Source organism: Astatotilapia calliptera, chromosome 13 (assembly GCF_964374335.1).
Source record: "Astatotilapia calliptera chromosome 13, fAstCal68.1, whole genome shotgun sequence".
Classification (NCBI taxonomy): domain Eukaryota; kingdom Metazoa; phylum Chordata; class Actinopteri; order Cichliformes; family Cichlidae; genus Astatotilapia; species Astatotilapia calliptera.
The window spans coordinates 20,109,123-20,134,815 of record NC_137434.1 but is presented as its reverse complement, the minus strand read 5'-3'; the positions used below and the strand labels follow the sequence as shown (position 1 = coordinate 20,134,815).

At 40.8% G+C, this 25,693-nt stretch overlaps 1 protein-coding gene across 2 annotated transcripts; it reads left to right on the top strand.

Annotated features, from left to right (window-relative positions):
• The first annotated feature begins 1,751 nt into the window (after positions 1–1,751).
• On the top strand, positions 1,752–24,792 carry zranb1b (zinc finger, RAN-binding domain containing 1b). 2 transcript variants are annotated; one of them, XM_026190085.2, is made up of 10 exons: positions 1,752–2,124; positions 3,171–4,244; positions 11,621–11,808; positions 14,454–14,607; positions 15,412–15,483; positions 16,239–16,437; positions 17,504–17,624; positions 18,037–18,166; positions 21,696–21,925; positions 22,936–24,792. In XM_026190085.2, exons 2-10 carry the CDS (start codon positions 3,263–3,265, stop codon positions 23,155–23,157), a joined length of 2,298 nt encoding a protein of 765 aa, XP_026045870.1. In that variant the 5' UTR covers positions 1,752–2,124; positions 3,171–3,262; the 3' UTR covers positions 23,158–24,792. The 2 variants fall into 2 exon arrangements, with proteins under 2 accessions (XP_026045870.1, XP_026045868.1); XM_026190083.2 differs by having other exon boundaries at positions 1,794–2,276.
• Positions 24,793–25,693: the final 901 nt, after the last annotated feature.

The window sequence follows — 25,693 nt, the reverse complement described above, 5'->3', positions numbered from 1 at the left end:
GCACCCAGGGCAAAGTTGGTGAGGTGACAAACAGCTTTTTAAACCTCTGGCCCGTTTGAGGACAGCCATAGTGAGAGTGGTGGGGTTTTTTTGGGGGGTGGGGGGTGTTCTCTAGACATTATTATATTAAGCATGGAATGGATGTTTGCACTGTTTGTGGAGGTTGTTTGACATAGTGAGGAGGTTGCACTCAATTTGGAAGAGATTTCAGGGTGGAGACACTTTGCCTTGTGAACAAGCTCTGCTTTATTTACACAGCCTGTTTTATGTCTTTTTTTTCTTTTTCTTTTTTTTTTTTTGGCCTTGGAGGCATTTGATTTGCCCTGATGTGTAATGCCAATGCATCACTGGTCAGGAACTGGCACTCAGAAATGTTGCTGAATAATCACCCAGAGTAACACAATCATGCAATGTTAAAAGAAATGATAAAATCGACTTGTTAGGAGTGTTTCCTTTGAGTACTGGAATATAATAAGGAAATAAATAATGAATGTATAGTAAACACGGGGGGGGGGGGTAGCATTTAAACTGAACTTACCGTATGAGCTTGTCTCAGTTGAGTGTTGTGGTATCGAGCAGCAGTTCTCAGTCTTGGTCCTCACTCTTGATCCTGGTCTTCAAGCCCTAGAAAATTTGTTTTGTTTTTTAAAAACAAAAATCCCTTCTGCCATCCTATCATGACCAGATGGTCAGATAGGAAACCAAAAGGACAGAAGACCACTGGTGTAAAGAGTGCGAGACCTAACATTGTTAGGATTGTATACCTTTTAAGCTCCAATACACTCATGTACTTACTGTATAGGATGACCTTTCACTTCCTCCGCCCCCAAGTGGTTCATTGCAACATAAACACCTCCCCAAAGCACAAAGTCCAGAGCGCAGATGAGATCTTCTTGGCTTTTATCTGGATTTGTGTACTTGACAATAGCTGACCAAGGACTTGCTTAGATGAGCACAGAGAATAAGGTTCTTGAACTGGGAGGGTAATAAATGAGACATGCATATGTGATATAATGCCTCTTTGTTTTGTTATTGCGATAAACAGTCTTCATTGAATGCTTTAAAGTTTCCATTTTTCAAAGACATTAACATGTAAGTGGGTGTAAATCCTCATACGTGCATTTTATTTGGATGCATTGTCTTTATAATGTAAAGAAAACTTTGTGCTTAGAGTTTGGGATTTCCTGGGAAGAAAAAAAAAGCTAGTCATAGATTTTAATTTTATTATTATTTTTGCATGTGAAAAATGAATTGGGGAATCATTAATTATTGTGGAATATAAAAATCTGCTTTGATGATAGGAGCTTCTCACCAATATCGTCACTAGTTTCACGCTGGGAACTGTTGATCAAGCTGTCATGCATTACTGCAGACTGCTTGCTGCAGTATTTTTTTACGATGACATCATCCTTTCGTCCCTTTTTAGGGGGGAATACCACGTGGTTGATTGCCAGAGATGCAACATATTGCGATGCATAAATTATAAAACAAACACATTTTACTCTGACTAACTAAGCCTAGCGACTAAAAGAACGGGCGCTCTAATGGCTCTTTTCGTTATTTCTGTGATATTCGAGTCTGTTTTGCTTTGACTGAGCCTTTTAACAATTGGAATGAGAGACGTAGAATGTGATTGGTCCGTGTCAAGGGATACACATGTGTCAACCAATCGGCTTGCTCAGCAGATTCGGGTGGTAAATCCTGATCCTGCCTCTGACTGTAACACGGCCCAGAGCTCTCTGCTCTCCCTCGTAGTGTATTTTTAAGCCCTGCCTCGGTTGCTTCCCTTCCCTGTGCCGCCATTAAAGTCCGTCCGCTTGGTGTTTGTGGAAAACGGGAAAATGATTTAAAAACTCAGAAGAGACAGGCCGAGGGACGGGACCTGGGGAGGGGGGAGGGAGGGTTCTTGCTACGCGGTATGTGTGGACTGTCAACTGCCAAGTAAACGGCGCCCCCAAAAGAAGTAAATATGCGGCTAGTTTCGTCCAAGTGAGAGGAGCCTGAGTTCGGAGTGGAGTTGGTTTCTCCGACCGGGGGTGGGGTGGGGGGAGAAACTCCATTGGTTTTGGCTGCACCGGGCGTGGGGAGGGGGGACCGAGGAGTGTAAACACAGCAAAGCAAAAGGTGAGGGTTACAGCGTTAAGACACCTTCTCGTAGAGTTGATAAGGGCCTCTCAGACGGTTACGAGCAAAACATAATCCCGTAACGTTAGCGAGCCGCAGCCAGCTAGCTTGGCCATAAATCCTGGATGGCAACCGAGCGGTTGTTATGGAAGGTAAGTGACAGCTAGCTGGTTCCGTTAAGACACGACACAGCCGTACAGTGTCATTTGTTAGTTTACCACTACTGGCTGTAAATCACACTAGTCAAATGCTTATTTAAATAAATTCAAGTATATTATAGCGGAGTGTCTTGACAGTTTTGCTAGTTGCTTGTGAGTACCAAAGCTACTTGACACAGTTGTTTTCAGAACATGCAGCTCACAAAAAAAATGTTGAATTTCTCACTGTGTGTTGGTAAACTTGGGAGGCGTGGCGTAAACAGTAACGGGACTACAGACCTGCCCTGTCGGAGCCAGCCTTATCTTTTATTTTGGTGTTCATGGTTCAGAATACAGCGTGGGACACATACAGTTGGATCATTTAAGGTCTTAATTAGCTTTACGGCGAATTTTCTTTCTGTGCATAAGTCTCTTAACCAGTCACGCGCCTCCCTGCTGGGCGTCAGGTTTCATCTGTCCTTGTCTCTTATTACCTTGCCTGGTTGTTGTAGGGCGCATGTGCCTGGTGTATATAACTTAACTGTATGTGTTTATAGTCAGTGTTGCACTCTAGGCTGCAGTTTTGCCCTTGCACTTTGTTTTTGTGGGTCTCTAAACAATAGTTTGGTTATTACTACAAATTAATACCAGATCAAGAGTGGGCATATCTGTTTATTAAAATTTTGTTTGCCAGTCAATAATTTGAATACACAGGTGGCTGTAAATAAGTAGGCTTTGTTTGGGACATTTGGCAGTGTATTTTGCTCATTTAAACCGAGAAACAAGCTAATTTTTAATCCCTTTACCTTCTTGAAGTGTTTGCCTTTGATTAATAAGATACTGTGGTTTGTCTTTTTTATTATTTATTTAACATATCTGTTTGGGTTTTTTCCCCCCTTTAAACCTTAGTGTGCTGCTTGCTGTGTGATCTCCTTGAGAGTGGATCTGCCAAGCTGAGTCCCTCTGAACGGCAGGAAGCCTCCCTTAGCGGCGGTGCGACGATGACCGAGCTGGTTGCCAAGTGGGCCTGTGAATACTGCACATACGAGAACTGGCCGTCAGCCATCAAGTGCACCATGTGCCGCGCTCAGAGGCCCAGCGGGGGTGCCATCATTACTGAGGAGCCCTTCAAGTGCAGCCCTGCCCTGGATGCCAGTGTGCATCAGTGGGGCCCTGCAGACCTCAGCAACAGTCCATCTCAGGGGGGATCTAGCTTACTTATTTGTCCAGACTCCAGCGCCCGACCCCGCATTCGCATTGCTGACGTACCTGAGCCTAGTAGTAAGTGGTCGTGCCACATGTGCACCTATCTGAACTGGCCTCGAGCTATCCGGTGTACTCAGTGCCTGTGCCAGAGGCAGCAGGCTCAACAACACCAACACCAACAACAGCATGGGCAGCATGCAGCCCATCAAGGACATCATACCCAGCAGCCACGCAGCCCCACAGAAACACCCCAGACCTCAGGCTCTGGATGTCGCCCCTCTCCCCCAACCACCACTACAGACACTTGTGAGGAATATAATGACCGTAACAGGCTCAACACTCATACACAGCACTGGACCTGCACTGCCTGCACTTATGAAAATTGGGCCAAGGCTCTCAAGTGTGTTGTGTGCGATCACCCCACACCCAATAGTCTGCTGGCTGAGCCCATCGAACTGGCATCGGAACCTGAGAGTCAACAATCATCCTCAAAACTTGACCAGGACAGGGACAACAGGAGGGCTGTTGTTGGCCACATGGTTAGTCAAGGAGTAGGAGGTGTGGTGGGTGGTGTAGGGAGTTGTAGCAGCAGCCAGAGGAGGTCACCGCCAACGTTAAAGCGGGAGTCAGAGGTGAACATGGACTTTCAGAGGATTGAACTGGCATCAGGCGCTGGGATTGGGAGCAAAGAAGATCTTGAGGTGGATTTCAAAAAACTCAAGCAGATTAAGAACAGGATGAGACGGAGTGATTGGCTGTTCCTCAATGCTTGTGTTGGTGAGTTTTTAAGGATGGATGACTTCACTGAAGTATGTTTGACTTGTATTTTGCTTATGTTATGAGATGGGCAGTGAGTCAAGTGAATAATATAAGGCAAGCTAACACCGTGAAATGACATTTTTCCCAAATTTGTGTGAATGATTCACAGTATGTTGCTTAACAACCTGCAAGGCAACTATTTACTAAGCAGTTTATAGAACTGTATCTAGATTATCTTGAATGTAATCTTAACATTGCAGACACACTATGTATGCTTGGAAGTCCTCTGTATTCAGCTAGTAAAAAATTCACTATAAAGACAGCAAGTGTCCTGCCACCCACACTGTACACTGGCGAATGCAGAGTGGGAGGAAGGATGCGCATTGTAGGAACAACTAGTTTTTTCTTTTTTTCCCTCTCTCACACCACTGTCTTACTCTTTCTCTTGCCTTTTTCATGGATGAGTAGCGTTTGTTCTGTATGCCCACTCAACCTCCCGTCTGTTTTCCTTATCTGTCCCTCTGACAGTTGATTATTCTGTGTTATATATACTGTGTTATATATGCACAAATTTGACAGTCATGCCTGCATTTGGTATCGCAATGAAGTCCTTTTAGTGATTAAAAATTGTGCCTTTTTTCCTGCTACATTCCTCAAAACCTGTAAGAGCAATATCACTGCAGATAGTTTGTTTCTGGCTCTGCTCTGGGTCTCTTGCTGCATGTCAGATGTTGAATTCCCTCATGTCTGTGTTGCTTGTTCCCGTGGGACAAAGTCTCATCTGGTCAAAAATTTCTCTTGCAAGTAGGCATGATTTTGTTTAGGCTTATTCAAGTGTTAACATTCCTTATCTGATTGGAAATGTCTCCTAATTCATTCCTCTTCTGTTAAAGGAAAAGAAATCAAAGACATTCTTTAAATTCACTCCCTATTTGGCAGGTTCACTAGACATACTTCGGAAAGTTTTATATCAATATCTGCCTCATGCCATCTGTTCTGATCTGAGGAATAATATCTGTGTTTATCAGCACAGACATTATTCTGTGTCTTAGAACTGCTGCTCATGTGGAACCACAGACACATATTGTTTGTTTTGTCGTTAAGGTGCTCAAATGCTGCACTACTGTTAATAAGAGAAAGTAAATAACAAAAAGTGTCAATAATCCTCCATTTTAAAAGTATCTGGTATACTTTTAAGTATAAAATGATGCTTTACAAAGCTTTACAAATTAATACAACCTTTGTCACTTCAGTCAGCATTGACACATCAAACCTGCTTTGGATAACCTTGGGCTATGTTCAGCATGAGTTCTACAGATACATGCTATAAAGACGGCTGCAGCTTCTGGGTCTGAAACGTGAAGCCTCTGCAGATGTGCCGATGCGCCTTAAACCTGAGAAGCTTTTCATACCCAGCAGGGCCACTTCTATTTGTTGCCAAAAAAGTTCACTTGTATAGAAGTCTACTGGAAAACTGCCCTCAGCCCACTTTGTGATCTCGAGCATTTTCTTGATGACTTTTTGGTTAAGTCACTAGATTGAAGAAATTTTGAATAAAACATGAAGCTCAGTTTGTAAATTATGGTAGTTATTAGACACAGAAATGAGGATCATCCAGGGTTATCCCTATTGGTTAATGATTTGTTCATCTTAAATTGTTAGCCCATTACTCTACAGTGTCCTCACTGTCAGAACCACTCCTTGCTTGTCAGCTTTAATTAGAAAACATTTGAAAAAAAGATGGCAATGGTGAAAACGCCCAGCTTGAGACTTGAGACATAACAGGTCTTCACTAACAAATGGGAGACGTCACAGTGGTTATGTGGTTCTACATCAGGCCTGGTCACGGGTTCTGATCCTGCATGAAGCCAGACTAAAGCGTGAAATATGAAATAACACGTCATGCAAGAGTAATAGAAATCACATGTTTTTAAGGCTGCATGTTTTGACAAACAACATCTGTTGTGCTGCCAAAAATTTTTGTGAGCTGAAGTTCATAGACATACACTGATCAGCATGAAAACAATAAAATCACCTGCATAATAATATGTAGGAATTCCTGGTGCTGTCAAAGTAACTCTGTTTTGAACATGGACACCTCCTTGGGGTGTCTTTTGGCATCTGGTACCAGAATGCTCACAGCACATCCTTTGGGTGAAGTGCATAATAGGGTGTGTCCTGAGCAACACTGGAGTAATTACTTATAATGTTTTGAAAAACCTAAAACCTTTTCTTACTTAATTACTCCCTGCAGAAAGGTAATTTATTACATTACTCGATATGTTCTGCAGTACTGTACAACATGACCTGAGATTTATTGTCATATAATTCGAATGTACAGTCCCACACATTGACACAAATCCCAGTCCTAAAGAGGATCTTTCTTTTAGTGTTTTATGAAAAACAGCCCAAAGAGCACTTCACAGATGTGCTGTGGCCACGGAGAGTCTACTGTCGCACCAGGTATGGGTACAAGCCCGTCTGCTCATCATAGCTTTTATTATTTGTTCAAGCTTTGGCTAATAGGCTGGGGTCAGCATGCACTCTGGATCCAGGGTTCTTCACTGCTAGCTTCATATGACCATGCCGTCTTTGCTGATGCTTACAAAGAGACACAAAGTTGTATTAGCAGTAGTGGATAGTTGTTTCTGCCACTTTACAGTAACATTCTTGTCCTTTCATGCATTAAAAATGAAAGTAATCTGAGCTCTTCAAAGTCTGTAGACCGTTTTCCTACAGAAGCCAGTTTGAATAGTTTATATAATACAAGTAACAGCATAATTGTTGATTAGGGACTAATGTAATTATTGAAATTAGTACATAAATGCATTATATTATTACAGAAAAATGTAATGTGATTACAGTGATGTCCTCTGTGAATTGGGATGGTTCTGCTGACTCTGCTTGCTGATGCTCAGTCACATAAGGGTGATGAGTTCAAGTCAGTGCTGTGAAGTTTGCCATGGTCCTCAAGCCACACCTGCACATTGTATTTTAAATAGATTGTTAATGTTATTCACTTCAGATTGTCACTGTCAGTAGTTTTAATGTTATGGTAGAATAGTGGATGTGACAAACAGCCTCTCACAAAATCAAACCTGTGATGAAGTGCTGGGGGCAAAGAAGTTAAATTTTCACTCCTATAGTTTTGAAACTGTGGTCACGGTTTCCCAATACCTAAAGTTGTTTACTGAGGAGCCTGATGCACTAAAATTAGCACGATCCATGTAAAATAAGTCAAAAATAGAAAATGCCTGTGGCTGTAGAACTTACCGTCACTCCTACAGTGTGCATGACCCATGATCCTTAAACTGAACACGTGTGGCATTTGTGTTGGTAAATAAACAAAATGCTTAGTATTATGTCATTAAATACCCAGAGGTTTTACTAGAGAACCACACTAATATGGGCAGGATGTGGTTTGGCATCATCTTCCTAAAATAAGCAAGGCCTTTCCTGAGAAAGGTGTAGTCTGGTGTAATTTTGAATTACCGGCACATTTACGGTTGTGCAAAATACTCATGCAGTGTGCGTAGATGCACCGCCATAACATGCTGACATTTAAACTTTTGCTTACTCTCTCTCCTCTTTGACCTGAACTTATTTTCTTGTGTTGCTGGCATCAAATTCAAAATAACCATATATTTTTCAGAATACTGTTCCTCAGATTTACCATTTGATATATTGTTTTTGTTTTGTTTTTTTTAATTATCAGTTAAATAGGATCCAAATGATTTTACAAACCATCACATTCTGTTTTATTTACATTTACACATTTCAAATTTCTTTATTTTAGTAAAAAAGGGGAGTGCTCATACAGCATAAAGACTTGGATCCTCCTACTTTAGGAATGTGAAAGGAAACAGGTGCATAGTCAACGGAAGCCAATGTGAACACAAGGAATGTGCAAACATCAAACAAAATCATGTCCTCCTTTCCCGGTTGAAGGATAAAAGTAATAATGCAGCAATATTTCCACACATTTATACATTGTTGCTATATATATACTTATATAGTTTATGATATAGTTCAATCAGAACATTAATTTAATTCAGTCTTTACCGAAGTCTCATTGTCAGATATGGACAATATCTATCTACAGTATATGGACAGATTTTCCACAGTAAGGGTCCATCTGTAATGTCTCTATCTAGATGCAGTTGTAATGATGGATTGTTTTTAGTTCCCTTAAGACCATGAATATTAATAATTTTATGGTATTCTCTTATGTAATATTTACTCCAAGCTGGCATTAAATATATGAAAAACAACAGAAGTGTATGCAATGAAACTGTTTCTTAATGCCTGTTTTTCCACAGTAGTGTTGAATTATCAGAATCAGAATACTTTATTAATCCCGAAGGAAATGCTAACATTTGTTACGATGCAGCATATCACAATGTTTATAAATCATATTGTTATATTATAAAATGCTAAAACAATGCCAACTTCATTGTTTTGGTTAGGTGTGACATACTAAGGGATTGTCTTGCTAGCCTTTCAGACAAAAAGCAGATTGGTGTGTCAATACCAGCAGGATGCTCAATATAATGTCAGACTACTACAAACCTCATTCAGGGCCATCATTTTGATATGTGATTGCAGGGAAAAGCCAACATGTTACTATTACACCAACAGTAACAAAACAATACACTAAGAAATGCCACTTAGCCAACCCACACAGTACAGAAGAATTTATTACTATAAAATGTGTTTGTAAATTCAGTTGCGCTTTATTAATTTGTGTTTTTCTTCTACTTTTACGTACTTTTTTCAGCAGTGCTCCTGTTAAATAAAGATGTCTAATATGTCCAATCCAGGTGTCCTTGAACAGGAAGGTATGCTGACAGAATATTTACTTCTTCTGTTTTTCTCTCTGAAGCGGCTGTTTAAACAGGAAACTGTACCAATCACAAATAGACTTTGAATCACCCACATCCATCTGTTGATTCTGCTATGATGGAGGCGCCCGCTATCACCATTATTGAAATGTGCGTCCTTTGTAGGAGAAATAGACAAGAATCACTTAGCCTGATCCATTCTGTCTAATTAGTCTGTCTTTAAGTGTATGTCTGTTTGCATATTGGAGCCTTTTGTGTTCACCAAAGGATCTGTGAGTACAGTACTGACTGCAGGGCTACAGGCACACCCACGCTAATGGAGTGTTTTTTGGAAAGTGGTTTTGTGATCCTTCTATCACGCTGCGCTGCTATTGTGTAGTTTCTCTCATCCCTCACCGCGCTAGCCAGCTCCACATGGCACAGCAAGTCCTTCTACCCACTCCATGTCTCTCTCGCTCTCACTCACATGCAGATTATGCAGCTGAGCATTGTGTGTGGTCCTTTGACGCGAGAACAAAAGCGCAACAGTGTTTTAAGCTATCAAATGTACGAGAGACTACCACATGAGAATTTACTGTATACGCTAGAAATGGGAAGAGGATATTTCTGTGGCTGCTGTCATATTTGAAAGAAATTTACACTTTGATTTTGTTTTCATTACTCATAAAAACACATTTAGCTCAATGTTTTACTCTGCTTAAACTACTAATAGGTTATTTTGTCTCACTGTGGTTGATCACAGAACTAGAGGCTTGCACAAGAGTTATTATAGCTTTGTATTTTCTATCAGTTTTTACCCCTCAGCTGCAAAAGGTTGATGGGGTATTGTCATCACCCTGCAGGGCAAGCGTACAGGTGGCGTGGACACCCAAGTTTGTGAATGCGATAACTCGAGAACGAGACCACGTAGAATTTTGAAATTGATACCATAGGCGCATCTACTAGGAGGCTGAGGGATACCAGTACTTTCTTTGTTTTTTTTGTAGGGTTAACTTTTTGTTTTCAGTTCCGTTTCAGTATTGGTTTTTCTTATTTAAATGTAGCATTTATTGTATAAGTGTTTTAATTATGTTTTTATATTAATTGCAATGTCAGGATTAGTTTGATGATTATAATGCTGATAATAATTTGGCAAATTGTAAGATTTACGAAGTTCAGAAGAGTGCAATAATAAAATTCAATATTGCAAAAATCAAAATAACAAAGACTAAAGCTGAGCACATTTCCTGTTCCTGATTTTTTTTAATTTTTTTTTATTATAGCTATTTTTTTATTTACACAATAATGTTTGAGTTAGTTTTTTTTTTATTTTCTAAAATAAAGCTTCTATATAAATGTTCTTCACAATCTAAGAGGTATTCGGGCAAGAAGCTCATCACACATTGGTTTGTTGCTGATGGTTGGCTGCTAACAGGTGAGCCTAGCTCCGGTTGCCTAGGTAACCCTTTACCATATTTACAGCCCTGTGATTTGTCAGTTAGTATCCTTCGCTCTCATTGGTAGCCACTTCAATCACTCACCTCTAAGTTCTCTCCTCGCCACATCGAGATGGATCGCTTCTCCTTTAATTTGAGCTTTTTCTTTAGTTTAACTTAAACTTCATTAACCTTCCCTAACAAAGGATGTGAAAACCAAATATGTCAATTTATTTATTTCATTCTGAGCAGAACGTGTTCATAAAAGTCTCCGTCAACTTATATTAAAACATAAAGCTGACTATTAACAGTTCATGTCCGCAAATCACGTGTGTGAGTTCATGGACAAAAATTAAAATTATACTATAACTCAATTTGCAAGTAAACATACAATTTTGCAGTGCTTCATTGCATATGCAAAAGTTAATATATTAAAAAAATCTGCTGGTTTTTGTTTTGTTTTTTTTTCTTCACAGAATGACTCTTCCTGCAGTAGTGTCTCATTAGCTGGTAACTATTTGAGTTTGTTCTCTGGAAGTTGGTTGTTTCATTTACACTTTGCACCAGAAAAGAACAGACACACCAACAGCTGCTCAAACATATCCATCAACGCTTATGCTACAACATAAACATGAAGATTAAGGAGGTGAAAAAAACATCACACTCTGATGATCACACTCTGCCCCCTGATGTCTTTTCCCCTTGACTTCAAAGTCAGCAAAGTCTCAAAGCTGTCACAGCTGCCACAGAGATAAAGCACATTCAGATCTCCAATATTTCATATATTTTAGTGTAGTGTAAACTGACCTCTGCGCAAGGTTGTCTTTTTATGTCTCTGCTGTGTTAAGACTTGGTGTGATTCGACTGCATTGGTCAGCACGTCTGCTCATTTCCTATTTTTTCCACAGCCAAAAGTGGACTGTTAAAGGATTTATTTTTCTCAGCAGAGCCTTTTCATTTTTATATTTTAAATGTCTTCATGAAAATGATTGCCAGTTAAATGCACAAAATTTGTGCTAATGTGGGGCAAAGCAGGAAAAAAAAAAAAGGTCTTCTCTTCAAAACTGTGTCCACAGTGATCACTTGGTAACATTGTTTATTGATGGGAGCTTTCTCCTTCCCCCTCTTTGTCTGAAAGGTGTTGTAGAAGGTGACCTGGCAGCTGTGGAAGCCTACAAGACATCGGGAGGTGACATCGCAAGACAGCTAACGTCCGACGAGGTGCGCCTATTAAACCGGCCCTCAGCATTCGATGATGGCTTCACGCTGGTTCACCTAGCCATCCGCTTCCAGAGACAGGACATGCTGGCAGTGTTGCTCACAGAGGTCAGTGCAGACTTGGTTCGCTTTCAGAAATCACCTACCCTAAGGTATCAACTTTCTGAATTATGTTTGTAGATTATCAAAGCACTAGACCATATTAAATACGTGACTATATAGGTCATACTGTAGATGATTAATTACAAGACGCTTTGTCGGCTGGGATCTTCATGTTTAGCTTTTAAGTCCTTGTAGCAGAAATTGTGGTGCCCAGTTTGTGTCTGTTTTCATAGGGCTTCAGCTGCACAGAGTAAAGGATTTGGGGATCTTGCCTGAAGTCCTTCAAAACGGCAGGAGCATAGTTGGCTTAAGTTGGCATTTTAATTGTTTTTAACGGTCCGTTTCACTTCACTACAAAGGCATACTTTGTATATTATAACTTCTGTGTTCTTTGTAGGATGTACTCAACTGTAAATGATAGTCTGCAAAGCTTTGCATATAACCAACACACAACCATGGTGGTCTCTTTTGTCTGTACAAGTGTCCTCGAAGTGCTCTGCTTTCCTCTCACAGTCCAAAAATATACCTGTTAGACTCACTGGCGATTTTACAATTAGCTGCAGTTGTGAATGTGAGAGTGTGAATGGTTGTCTGTGTCTGTGTTAGCGCTGCTTACATGTACTGGTGACATGTTCAGGGTAGGGTTGCACAATTATGGCCAAAATGGTTATCACAATTGTTTGGATCAATAATAAGATCACCGTTATCTACTGAATTATTTATTGATTTTAGCGACAAAATGTTTTATTTATAAATGACACTCCCCTACACTGCTCCTTTATTTCCGTTGCATTGTTTTGCTGCTTGATGATGGACAATTCATACTAGCAACCATTTAATTATTTTTCTTGGCCTTCGTGTATTGATTACACTGTAGTTAGTGGTGTGTTTTCAGGTGGTTGAATGGGTTAGTTGTGTTGGTTTGTCGTGCAGACGCAGCTCTACAGGACTCTTTGAATATGGTTCATTCTTGGTTAATACCACTCGCCCTAAATCTGAAATATTTTCAACCAACCAATGATGATCCACTTCTGGGAACAGGTTCTTCACCTTCTGCTGTGCCAGACACTTAATTTTTGTTTTGTAGTTTTGTCATTTTAATGTAGTGTTACTTGTCCAGGCTACATCCAGGAAACTTCATGCTGCATAATACAGGGAAAACCACTACGACTGGCACAGGCAGGCACGTTATCGAACTGTAATTTAGGGAGCGCTTGATCTGGTTTTTCTTTGTATTGTTGAAGCACACATTTTCAGTGTCGGCTGTTTGTGTTCATTTGTTTTGTGGGTAGCCAAAATCACAATCGTGATTAACATTCGATTTATTGTGCAGACCTAGTCCAGGGTGTACCCAGTCTCTCACTCAGGCTCAGCTGGGACAGACTCATACACCCCATGCCCCTAGCTGGAGATGCGATTAAGAAAATGCATGGATGGAAAGTAAAATTAGGCTCAATCTAAAAAAAAAAAAACAACTTTTAATTAGATAACACCTACACATGGATACTTTAAATAAATATTAAATAAGAAAAATACTATTGGTTGAGCTCTTCTACTCAACCTAGTAAATGTAGTTTTATTTCTGAATATGAGAATCTGCATGACCCCAAAATTGGCTTCAAGCTTCTTCTCCTACTCTCGTTTAGTGAGATCAGCCAGGAGAAGTCCTAGGACCAGAGTGTTTTTAGGAAAGAGAGGGACTAAATTCAGCTGCACACTCCTGTTCCACAAACTGTATAATAATATGTTCCTCTGTCAGTAATTATTTAATAGCATTGGTATTATATGTTCAGCATCCTGGTGTGTCTGTGCAGTGAGGCTCGCTGAGTTCATGTGTGTCTGCTTGAACTGTGCATGTGCTGATGTTGATTGCACCCCTCTTGCCTTCAGCACTGTGATCCCGGATTATCTGTACACACACCTCTTCACCCACACTCAGCCGCTGCCCCAGTTTCTTTTCCAACAGGGTTAGTGAGTAACCACTGGATCATGTCTCTGAAACGCCCCAAAGCTGACACCTGCGTGAACTTGCTGTGTCCTGGAGGTGATTTAGATTTGATTAGTGAAAGTAAAATTAGCTCAGAACACAGTGAGCTAAGTCTTCTGCCTACAGACCCCAAAATGAATGACTTTCCCAAGTATTCAGACAGCGAATGTGGTAGAATTTGTTTAAATGGCATCTCCAGAAATTTACTAGGTTTATTTAAAAGGAGAGATAAATCGGATGCTTCACACAGTCATAATTTTACCGCTTTGCTCATAATCTCTCTCTTCATAGAAGGTTTTGGTTTTTCAGTCTAGGTAAGAATATAAAAATGAACTGACTTCTTTTCTTGTTCTTGGCCTCTCTAAATTGACATAACGTATCAGACAAAAAGGATTTGTTCAGAATAATCTCTCCAGATCTCTTTATCTTAACTCCATCAGATATTATCAAAGTCAAGTGACTTTCAGGGCGCTGAAGCTGTGACTGTTAAATTTTATTCTTCTTAGGCCTCGGTGGAGCAATGCATTCAGTTGGTTTTGCATTAGTTTGTGGTTTTATGGTTCTTTGTAGTTGCAGGAAATGCTCTTGCTTTTTTCTTATTCTGTGCATCCTGTACGCTTTATGTAGATTTAAATTCTCTCTCTATATGCTCTCCTCTCTGCAGGTATCCCAACAGGCAGCCAAGTGTATTCCAGCCATGGTTTGTCCCGAGCTAACAGAGCAGATCCGTCGTGAGGTAGCCGCCTCTCTTCACCAGCGCAAGGGAGACTTCACCTGCTATTTCCTCACCGATCTAGTGACATTCACCCTGCCTGCAGGTCAGCACCGCATTAGCAGACAAACGAGTAAATGCAGCCAGAAAAAAAACCGTTTACAAAATATCATAACATAAATTCCAGAAGCCGTTCAAAGTGTCTGTAGCTGAATAAACCCAGCCAAGCCATTCCGTCTGGCTTTCCGAGTGTGTATCAGAATGCTTGTTTTGTTTACTTCTGGCGTATAAGATTGCTTGTTGCTCGATCGCTGCGGGGACATAATGCCACGGTTGTCTGTTTCCAGCTGCCACAACATGGAGGCTACATTGTTTGTGTATTGTAATAGCAAACTGAAAATACCACGTACTGCCAACTATGCACCAGCCATGCTTGACTTTCATTCATAGCAAAGCCATATTTAGTGTTTTGCCAGTGTGTTTTGGTAAAATTGCAGGCATTCAGTGCTATTTCTGTTGAATTGTACTGTGTGGAACTGATCTAGTGGTTCAGTCTGAAGCTGGTAGCTAAGCTAAGGATTTTTGTTTTGCAGAGTGTTCAGGACATGCCGACCTTGGCTTCTGGCCACTATAGAAACCCATTCTGTTCAGTTCCACTAAGTCAATGCATTCATTTATTTTAGCTAAAGAATAAGCTACTGTGCTGAGCAGAGCTCAGGGCAGAGAGTGAAAGCCACGGGCTGTTGTGAAGTGAACAAAACATGGTGGCTTGAGTTGAAATGAGTCAGAGAAATTTTTCTGTCATTTTAGTAAAGTTTTACAGGTAGTTAAAACAAAGATGCACACATCTATCAGGGTAAAATGTAAATCAAACCAAGACCTGCTCCTATTCCTCTTCTTTGTGTTTCAGACATTGAGGACTTGCCTCCAGCAGTTCAGGAAAAACTTTTTGATGAGGTGCTGGACCGAGACGTACAAAAAGGTGGAAATATTTACTCTTTTCTGCTTTATGAACACATATCACATGCCGTCCTCAAGTATCCATGCACTTATTTTTAGCATGTGAGAGAGAAACCAGATCCCCTGATGGTCTGGCTGCTTGGCACACAAGGGGAGTCCCCTCACAAACTGTATACTATAACAGGGAGGCAGCAGAAGGCTGGCTATGTTGTCTAACTGGTATTTTCTTGCTTGCAAACAGTTTTTTTTCTTCTTCCTGTTTGTCAATCTGCCAAGCGCTCTCACTTCAGGATATGTACCAGTTGCCTTTGTCCTAATCAGCCTAAATGAGTTTTAGGAATTTCTTTGATCATTGCTGAATGATTGTACTTCCTTTCAGGTCACACATAAACGCTTATAAAAGCCGTCACCTTTCTTCCTGAAGGTCCCTGCTCTTTTGTGTAGCCTTCTCTGTGGTTCACCGTCTCAGTGTGTGTCAAACATTGTATTAGGCCATACAGTATCTTTATTTCTGTCTTTATCTCTTTTTAGGTTTCCTGTCATAACCTGAGCCTGAGTAGTCATTTGGTTTTGTGGTTTACAAGCAGACATTGTTATGTCACTACTATTTTCACAGATGTGAGCAGGCATTAGCTAATACTGAAACACCATGACCACTGTACAACCACACTGTTGCACTTCCTTGTACAGCATGTTTCCTTATTATTATCGTTATTGCTTGAATTTTATTTTATTTAATTTTTGAAGAGATATCCTGCCGTCTCCCCTCTTGTTTAGAACTTGAAGAGGAGTCTCCCATCATCAACTGGTCCTTGGAGCTGGGGACTAGGTTAGACAGTCGACTTTATGCCCTGTGGAACCGCACAGCTGGGGACTGCCTCCTTGACTCTGTGCTGCAGGCTACGTGGGGCATCTATGACAAGGACTCAGTACTCCGCAAAACCCTCCATGACAGTCTGCACGACTGTTCTCACTGGTAAGGCGACGCCACGGGGATTAAGTGTGTAGTTCGAGCTGATTTGCACTTGTCTTTTAAATCAATTCAAATTATGTTACATTGAATGACACAGTGCACCAAACATAAAATTTAGACAGGTGTTAACAGAAATTGGAGCTTGTATGTTGCTCTTTTTAATGACTAGTAGTTAGGAGACAACTTAAATAGGCAAAAAAGCTACATTTTTTAAGTACTATAGTCTGAATAAACAGGGATATGTTTACTCTTAACTTATTGCCGACAGACATCCCTGTCTCGTCCAGTGTTTCCTTTTTTTTTGCTTAGCTGACCTTTTTACACAGAAACATTCGTGGATCATGAAATGACTGAGCTCAAGTGCACCACTGAAGGAAAACAAAAGCTTGACTTTCAAAAGTGTCAAGTTACATTTTGTTTTCCTTCAGCGTGTCTATGGAACATGTGGTTTAGAGGCCGGGGTCTACGAATCCTAAGTTTAGATTGGCAGCTTATAAAGAGATCAGAGACTTTGATCTGGAAATAAGAAACAAGGGCTTTTTTATTTTTTTTTTTATGTCCTCAAAGATCTGTTATGACTCCTGCATCTTCTTAGTTTAATTGGAAAAACCCCCAAAACATTCTCTTCTTTAAACTTCCACACGAAATTATTTAAGTTGCACCCTGAATCACGAGTGGCTCCAAAATGATTGCGATGTTCCAAAACATGCTCATAGGTGCAAGTGTTCAGGCAGATGAAAATTGAATGCAGGCTTCTGGTGTCAAACTCACATAAATTGTTCTGTACACGAAAGAGACAAGAAAAAAAAAAAGAAAACACATTTTTGAGTGGAGGGGCACGGAGTCTGACTCCAAAGCCCAGCGTGACTCACGTCTATTTGTGAGAAACAGTGGGTTTTTTGGTGAGATAATTGCTGTTTAGATATAATGAGTAATGCCATCCAGCCCAAACCACGACAGACGTGGAGGAATGTAGTCAATTGCAAGCCCACGCCTTGCTGCACAGAGGTCAAATAATGTCACAGGCTAAACAGTTTGTGTGCGTGTGTATCTGTGTGTGTCTGTGCAGGTTTTACACCCGCTGGAAGGAGTGGGAGTCGTGGTATTCCCAAAGCTTTGGTCTGCACTTTTCCCTCCGAGAGGAACAGTGGCAGGAAGACTGGGCTTTCATACTGTCCCTTGCCAGCCAGGTACATGTACATGGAAGTAAACACACTCACACACAAACATGGAGGACAGGAGCTTGATGTGCTTAAAACGTGACACGCTAATAATGCATGAATTATGCAAGAAGTTTTACTGCTCTTGGTGCAGTATACTTAACCTGTAATGCCCTCTGAAAGTGCATCCTGTCTGTCATCAGCACTTCTCTGCTTCTCACTGCTCTTTGTGACCTCACTGACTAAGTATTTGGGTGGGCTGTTATTATATCTGGGTGTGAAAGCTCATTAAATTAGTGTTTTCCATGTTTTCACATTTAGAGTATCCTGGCTGCATTCAAGAACCCTCATTTTATCGCTTCCCTGAGTCCTAGAGCATTGTTTTGTATTTTTCTGACTTTGTGTGTGTGTGGGGTTTTTTTGTTTTTTTTTTCTTTTGCAGCCAGGATCCAGCTTGGAACAGACCCACATTTTCGTTCTTGCACACATACTTCGTAGGCCTATCATCGTCTATGGAGTAAAGTACTACAAAAGTTTCCGTGGTGAAACACTCGGGTACACCCGTTTTCAAGGTGAGCAAGAAATAACGTTTCGGTCAAATATTGTTTGCTGTTGTGCTCAGCATCATTCCAGCGGGCGTAGAACTAGACTTCCTTTGTGAAATAGTTCCAGCCTACGTGTGTGTGTGTGTGTGTGTGTGTGTATAACTTTCATAGGTGACATAACTGCCCCTCTGATCCGTCAGTAATTATTGTTTACAACAGTTATTAGTCTATTGTCTTTCATTTAATGGGTAATTTTGCTCCATGTTGCTCAAAATAACAAAAACAACATAAAATGCCAGGATGAGTCACAGGAGCACGGAGAATTCATATTGTGGTTGCAGACATCCAGATACAGCTGAACATATGAAAATCATCAACAGTCAAACAATCCTGAGAGCACCGAGAGCGGGGGCCACCTTTACAACTAGCAGTAAAAACAGTCTGGATTCAATTTGCCTGCTGAGTGATGCTGTACAGGGGATGATGAAAGTGCTATGTAAGGGCCAACTGCTTGTGGTAAAGCCTGCCTGATGGACCAGTGATTTACTGTTGCCAGGAGCCAATGTATACACACACATACACACACACACACAGAGGAAGGGGTGCTTATGGGCGCCTATAGAGAGGGGTGGGGTACCTCAATTAAAGTGGTGAACAAGTGAACCCAGTAAAACCACAGCGGTTACTAGGAGAGTAGCAACACACAGGCTCCTCAATAGCGGTGTTGGTTACAGATGTATTCATGAGATGCGAGAGCTGCCTTTGTGTGTTATGGAACTAAAGAAATATGAGACACTCTGTGTTGTCATCCTGCATTGTTTTGTTTTATAATCAGTCTGGTATTTGCAAGTCAGCATTGACTGTTGTGAGACATTTATTCAAGCATTGCTTTCAATCCAGGGTAACTTTGAGTGTTTTAATTTCTGCTGAGCTATTCTTTTACCCTGATGCATGTCAGCACACAGTGTTCTCATAACTATTTCTACATTTGTTTGTAAGGGTTAGTTAGTACCTACTCTAGATTATAATAGCTTGTGTAAAACAAAGTCGTGTATGTGAAAAAGACAGTTTGAGAGTGAGAGTACCTCTATAAAAGCACATGTTCTAGCAGTTTGCTGGTCTGAAGCATTCAGGTATGTGTTCAGACAAATTCCACAATCTTCCCAGAAGTGGTCAGATGATGCACCTCTCTCCTAAAAAGAACAGAGCTTGGGTTCACAGTGTTAGAGCTAAATAAACCACAAGACATCTGGAACAATGTCATTTGAACGGCTGAGACCAAAGTGGAGATGTTTGTCTATAATGCACACAACCACATTTAAACACAAATGCCTCATATCAGCTGTCAAAGGGGTGCGCTGAGAATCTGAATGACCGTACACTAATCACCTCAACAGTGTGACACCAGTGTGTCTGCTGTGTTGAAACTACAATGTGCAGAGGGTAGATGGCAAAACGTGCATCTAAAGTCACTATAACATATCCTTACCGTGTTGTTGTGAAAAATATCAATTCATTACAAAAATCTGGATTTTAAAGACGAGTCAACATCTAGAGCCAGACTTGCTAACAGTCAGCAGCAGTGCAAAGCTTTCTTTCATCATTAAAAAGCTTCTGGATTTACTAAAGAGGCACAGTGTCAGTTTTGTGACTGCCAGTTGTGGATAGTGCTGTTTTTGCAGCTGACCTTCTGGCATATGTGTTTGCAGGAGTTTCCCTTTGAAGAGGAAAATATCTCAGTCACTCGAGCATGATTTGCTAATGTTCATGGCATGCAGTTTTACTGCAAATTCCCCTAAATCGAACACCAAAAAAAGCCTGTTCTGGTTGTGATCGCTGCTTCTAGGAGTGTTTATTTATTTAGACTGAGAGGGGGAGATTTTATCAGAAGGAGTGCCTAATTGGAATTTTGGTTCGATGGCTCAAAACTGTGAGTACAATGCCAACACTTTGGCTCTGTCCTAAAACTCTTCACTTGAGCATTTAAAGCTGAGCCCAACTTACTTTAATACTGGGATTTTCATGAAACAAAGCAGAAATTAATTAACTGAGCTGTTTATTTTTCCTCAGCAGTGTGCACACAGTGAACGACTTCTCTCTGCTATTTCTAGAACAAATAAAAGTGTATTCATTAACAGACAGACGGCTCATTAATAATTGTAAATAGTGTTTGTGTACGTACAGATCTCAGCTTTATATGGTGGATTAGTTCATAACAATGCAGCTCTTCTTTGAATAAATCCCGAGCTCCACCTGAGTCTCAGTCCTCAGGACCTCATGCACATTTTAATCCTCCTTCAGCCTCCTCTTGTTGACCTAAATGGCATTTTCAGAGGGGAACGTGTAAAACCTGAGCGTGCGCTGTATTTTGATTGGTAGGTTTGCATCAAGCTCTTCCTCAGCTTCCTCATTGGGTCTGCTCGTTTTTGAGACACTAACCTGCACCGCTCACCAAAGAAGGCTGATTATTCCCCTGTAATTGTGGCATCACAATAATCACTTTGTAAATGTGTGAAATTAAATGCATCATGTTTTATGTAGTGATTGATTGTAAATCCTTCCCTCCTGCTTGTTTAGAAGTTCTATGACTGAAGCAAAATATTCTCCATCCATCAATTATCCCAGCTGACTCAAAGTAAAACAGACCTTACTAATGCCCTGGAATTATACAGAATACACTTTGATAAATTAGTTCATAATCTGGATTTAGAGATCAGACATAGAGAGTGCTTGCAAGGCTGGATGAGAAGCAGATTTTCTTCCAGCAGCATGATCTTCAGAGTCTAGCTGTGCATTTAACAGGTTATTGCTGAAAATACAAAACAGATTATGATATGAAATGGAAAATACATGGTCAGATGGTCCATCGCAATGATCCTTTCATAAAAGACAGCCCCAGTGTATCCTATCCTAAAGGAGGTAGTGAAAGTGTTGAAACGCCTTTGGAGAAGTCAAACAGCTCCTATTATGGTACTTCCAGTTTATGTTATTCGGTTAGGAACTTAACTGAGCAAAATGAACTACTGGAAAATGCACAAGCTGTTGCAATGGACTAGTAAAAGACCATGCCAATCTCCAACTGACTACAATGTTGTGGGTGGGATCTTTAGAGAGTTGTGCATGAACGAATGTCCACAAACTTCTATAAAATGAAACGATATCTGAAAGGAACGTGACCTAAAATTCCCCCACAATGATGTGAGAGATGGATAAAGTCGTAGGGGAAAATATTATGTCAAGTTATCGCTGTTACAAACCTTTAAATCATGAGGTGTACTTAGTAGTTGTTTGGATCTTTTTTGTTTTCTATTTAAAGGAAGTACGTCATAATTCATCTTCTCCTTGAATCATAACACCAAAATAATTCAAAATATTCAAATTAAATATTTTAAGTTTGCTCACAAAAGTAGTAAACAGATGTGCATCCTTTTTTGTCAGCGTTTCAGACTCTGCTGCAGTAGTGTAGTAGTCTATTTTTTATATATTTGTACAGTATATATTTATGCAGTACCAAAAGATATAGTATAGTGAATTTGTGTCTTTTACGTCCCTCCAGGTGTGTACCTGCCTCTTTTGTGGGAGCAGAGCTTTTGCTGGAAGAGCCCCATCGCTCTGGGATACACGCGGGGCCACTTCTCAGCGCTGGTGGCCATGGAGAACGATGGCTTTGACAATCGCGGCGCAGGCGCCAACCTCAACACGGACGATGACGTGACAGTGACGTTCCTGCCTCTGGTCGACAGCGAGAGGAAGCTGCTTCACATTCACTTCCTCTCAGCGCAGGAAGTAAGGCACTCAACAGACGTGGTGTTTTTCTACTTTATTAAGTGGCTGCATTATGCTCATTTACAGGTACAGGAAAAGACTGTAAGGACAGATGTCGCCTGTATGCTTTCCATTTTTCTTTTTAGCTTTTCACCTGCTTTTAGAAACTACAAAATAAATTGCTTAGACTGTATTTAAAAGATGGATGTACCCATCATGATGTTACCCAATGATTTCTGGACTCCAGATTTTGGAGCCTCAGTGTGAGTGTTTTGGCCAGCGCTGTTAGTTGGAGGAGCCAGAAATGGCCACAGTTAGACCAAAGGGTGGAGAGTTGTTATCAGCTGGTTAGTGTGGTGCTTCCATAAACTATATGTGTGCAACAAACACACAGAGATTTGCTAATTAGTAACACTGAAGTTAAGTTCAGTTCTTTCTACAGCATAAAAAGTGGTATGAAAACACAGTGACCCACTTCCAGTGTTGTTTACTGGACTGGTGGCGGTGGTTCCTCTGAAATACAGCTTTGACGTAGCTGTGGGCAATGGTTAAATGATCAAAACTAACAGCAGCATAGCCACACAGCGTTTAACATTAAGGATTTAATTACTATTCCAGGGACGGTGCTGCCAATAATAAAGAAATTCACTCAGTCTGCAGTTCCTCTGGTGTCAGACGTGCAGAAAGGAAAAAGTATCTGAGGAGTTAGCAAATGCAGATCTAGCCAGTAAATAACAATGTCAGACTTGGAGCTGCCATTCTTTGTTTGTGGGTATTAAAACTCTCCACTAGAGGTGTTATGCAAATGTGTTACATACAGAAAAGCCGTGGGGGAAGAACCTGTACTACAGACTAGCAGTTTCAGGAAGTTCAGCAGCAGGTAGATGTGGTCTGGACCGTGTCACTTTGTAAGCCTTGCTTCTCTTATTCTGTTCTGAGTTACTGTTCAGAAAGGAGTAAGCGGTGTTTGGGCTGTAGTGAGGTGACAGGGCTCCCTCTGATGGTCATGTCTGTCCCCTCCTGTCCTTCAGATGGGTAATGAAGAGCAACAGGAGAAGCTCCTGCGGGAGTGGCTGGACTGCTGCGTGACAGAGGGCGGCGTTTTGGTTGCACTTCAGAAAAGCTCCCGCCGCCGCAACCACCCGCTCGTCACTCAGATGGTGGAGAAGTGGCTGGACGGCTACCGCCAGATCCGCCCCTGCGCCTCGCTGTCCGACGGCGAGGAGGAGGAAGACGACGACGACGAGGAGTGACGAAGCTGAAGTGGAGGGAGGCTATCTGCTGGGGGGCAGGACTCCTCCCCCATCCTCTCTCTTTTAGTTTTTCTTTGAGTTGGGGATTTTTGTTGTTGTTGTTGTTGTTGTTGTTGTAGTATCCCCCCCCCCCCCCCTTTCCTGACACGGACAAACTGTGAAAAATCTTCAGGAGAGGGCAGGGAACCACGAGCCCCCACCAGACCTCCACCTGACAGAAGACACTACTGCTCTTCTGGCAAACACAGGCGCTCGGATATACACAAACACTTTTCTCAGACCAGCCTGAGTCTAACGGAGAGAAAAAAGATTTACGAATGCAAATTTTTGATTTGAGTTTTAAATGTAAAGGAAGAAAAAAAATATCTTTATCCATAGATGTAAATGCATGTGGTTGTAAAAAACAAACAAACAAAAAAAAAAGAGTGTAAGGAAATATACCAGCAGTGATTCAAATACTTTATATCCATTCAATATGGGCACTGGGGAAAAAAAGAAGCGCACATCCAAGTTTTTTCCAGATAAGAGTTGGCTTGTTTGGCTTTTTGTTTTCAAACAGGCATGGACAAAGCCAATAAATCTTATTATCTCCAGAAGATTAATGAAAAAAAATGAGAGATTCTGTAATCACAAATGACTTTAATCCTTAATACTAAGCACTGCACATTTATTAAAACATTTCTATATAAATACAGTATCATTGCTTGAATTGAGGTCACATATGAAGCTCTTGAAAAGGGAGATGTTCCCTTCACAAGTCAAATCTACACTCACTAAGTTTTAGCGCACTAACGTTCATGTTGGATCTCTTGGTTTACCTTTTTCAGACTGATTGAAGTCGTGTGTGTGTGTTTTATCTTCTATGAATTTATTCTACATCTACATATTTATTGTTTGGAAACTTATTTGAGCTAATAAGAGCTTTCTGTATATTATTTTCTCTCTTTTTTTGTGGTTTTGTTAATGATTCAATCTTGATGAAGACACATTGCACAGAAACACTGTTGCCGCGAGGAAAGAACCAATCATAACCATCAATGAAAAAGTTTACTTGGGTTTCTTGCGTATGGTTTTTAGTACCTCATATGGATGCCTAAAACCTGGTGCTTTTATTTTTTCTGGGCAGGTGAGTGTGGACATAACCCCACCCCCCACCCACTCTGAGTCACGCTTGTCTAATCGCTGTCTTGTAGTTCCTGTTTGCCCCCACCTTCCTTACAGCCTGTGTTGTGGAGGTCACCCTCATGGTACACGTGACATCGCTGCCTCTGTAAAGCCCGTTTGTTGTCATCATGTGAACCCACTTTTATTTGATTAGTGACAGATTTCACCACGTAAAACCAAAGCTGACAGAAAAAGAAAAAAAAGTTGTTCCTTTCTCTCTCTTTTTGCTGTGAGTGTTTGCATCTTGTTTCCTCTCGCCATCGCACTCTGTAACCTCTTTGTGTTTCATTCAAGTCATACACGTTTTTGAGCATCACCTGTATGTTGCTTTGTATTTATGCAATAGTTGCAGTTGTGACTACGATGGTTTGTGGATTTAGGCGTGACTTCGCTAAACAGAGTGTAACACAAAGAAATGGGCAAAAATAAGGAAAAAAAAATAAAAGAACCTTTTTGAATGTCCAACTAAAACGCTTCCTGTCACTTCATTTATCAGCTAATGATGTCCTCAACATGTCCACGGGTTTAAGTGTGTCACTCTTTTTGTATTTTTTTTTCTTTTTTTTTTTTAATTGGACCTACTTTCTGAAGCTTTTGTCATGTGTTCAGGTTACAGCGCCCTCTAGTGGAACTAAAACCAGGTGAATTGAAGGTCCATCTTAAGTTATTGTAGTTTCAAATATAAAGTTTCCATTAATTTACAGAAAAAAGTTAAAAGGTCAAACTCTGTGGTCATATATGAAGGAGCACATAAGGTCTGGTGGATTAGATCAGAGCCTTATGTTTGACACCCCTGTATCAGAGGGTAGTGGCATGTGTAGCATGGGGGGAGGCTAACCTGGGTACCATTACTGGATGCAAGCACTGACTGGGATTTGAACCCCCGCCCAATTATTTCAAAGACCGTAATGACATAACAGGAACTTAAGGAACAACTGGAGCAGATGTGGAAAGTCAAGTTCAACGTGATCCCAGAACCTTAGAAAGGCAGAACCCATTAAAGTCCCAGGACAGGATCGAGGGCCCAAGCTTCATTATCACAAACATACCACCCCCCAGGGGGTGAGAGGGAGATTTCTTTTTTTAATATACATATAAACGCATATACATTATGGGCTAATTTGAATTTTGCACTTAAGATAAATGGATTGAAGTGAGCCATGGCTAGAACCTAGAACAAAGTGACAAGCTGTGCAGCCAGAGGAGACTGGCAGGGATATTTGGACAATTTTTATAGTACTTGAATGTTTTATCCCTTCACCGTTCACTGTTTGGATGAACAGTCGGTGATTTAGGGAAAAGCAGTTTCAGGCAATACATCTAACGCTGTGATGGAACTGTGACGGCAGTTACCGTGCTTCAGTCATAACAA

Coding starts and splice junctions, on each gene's coding strand:
- zranb1b (XM_026190083.2), top strand. Junction 4,245..11,620: donor GTTCCTCAATGCTTGTGTTG/GTGAGTTTTTAA, acceptor TTTGTCTGAAAG/GTGTTGTAGAAGGTGACCTG. Junction 11,809..14,453: donor TGGCAGTGTTGCTCACAGAG/GTCAGTGCAGAC, acceptor TCCTCTCTGCAG/GTATCCCAACAGGCAGCCAA.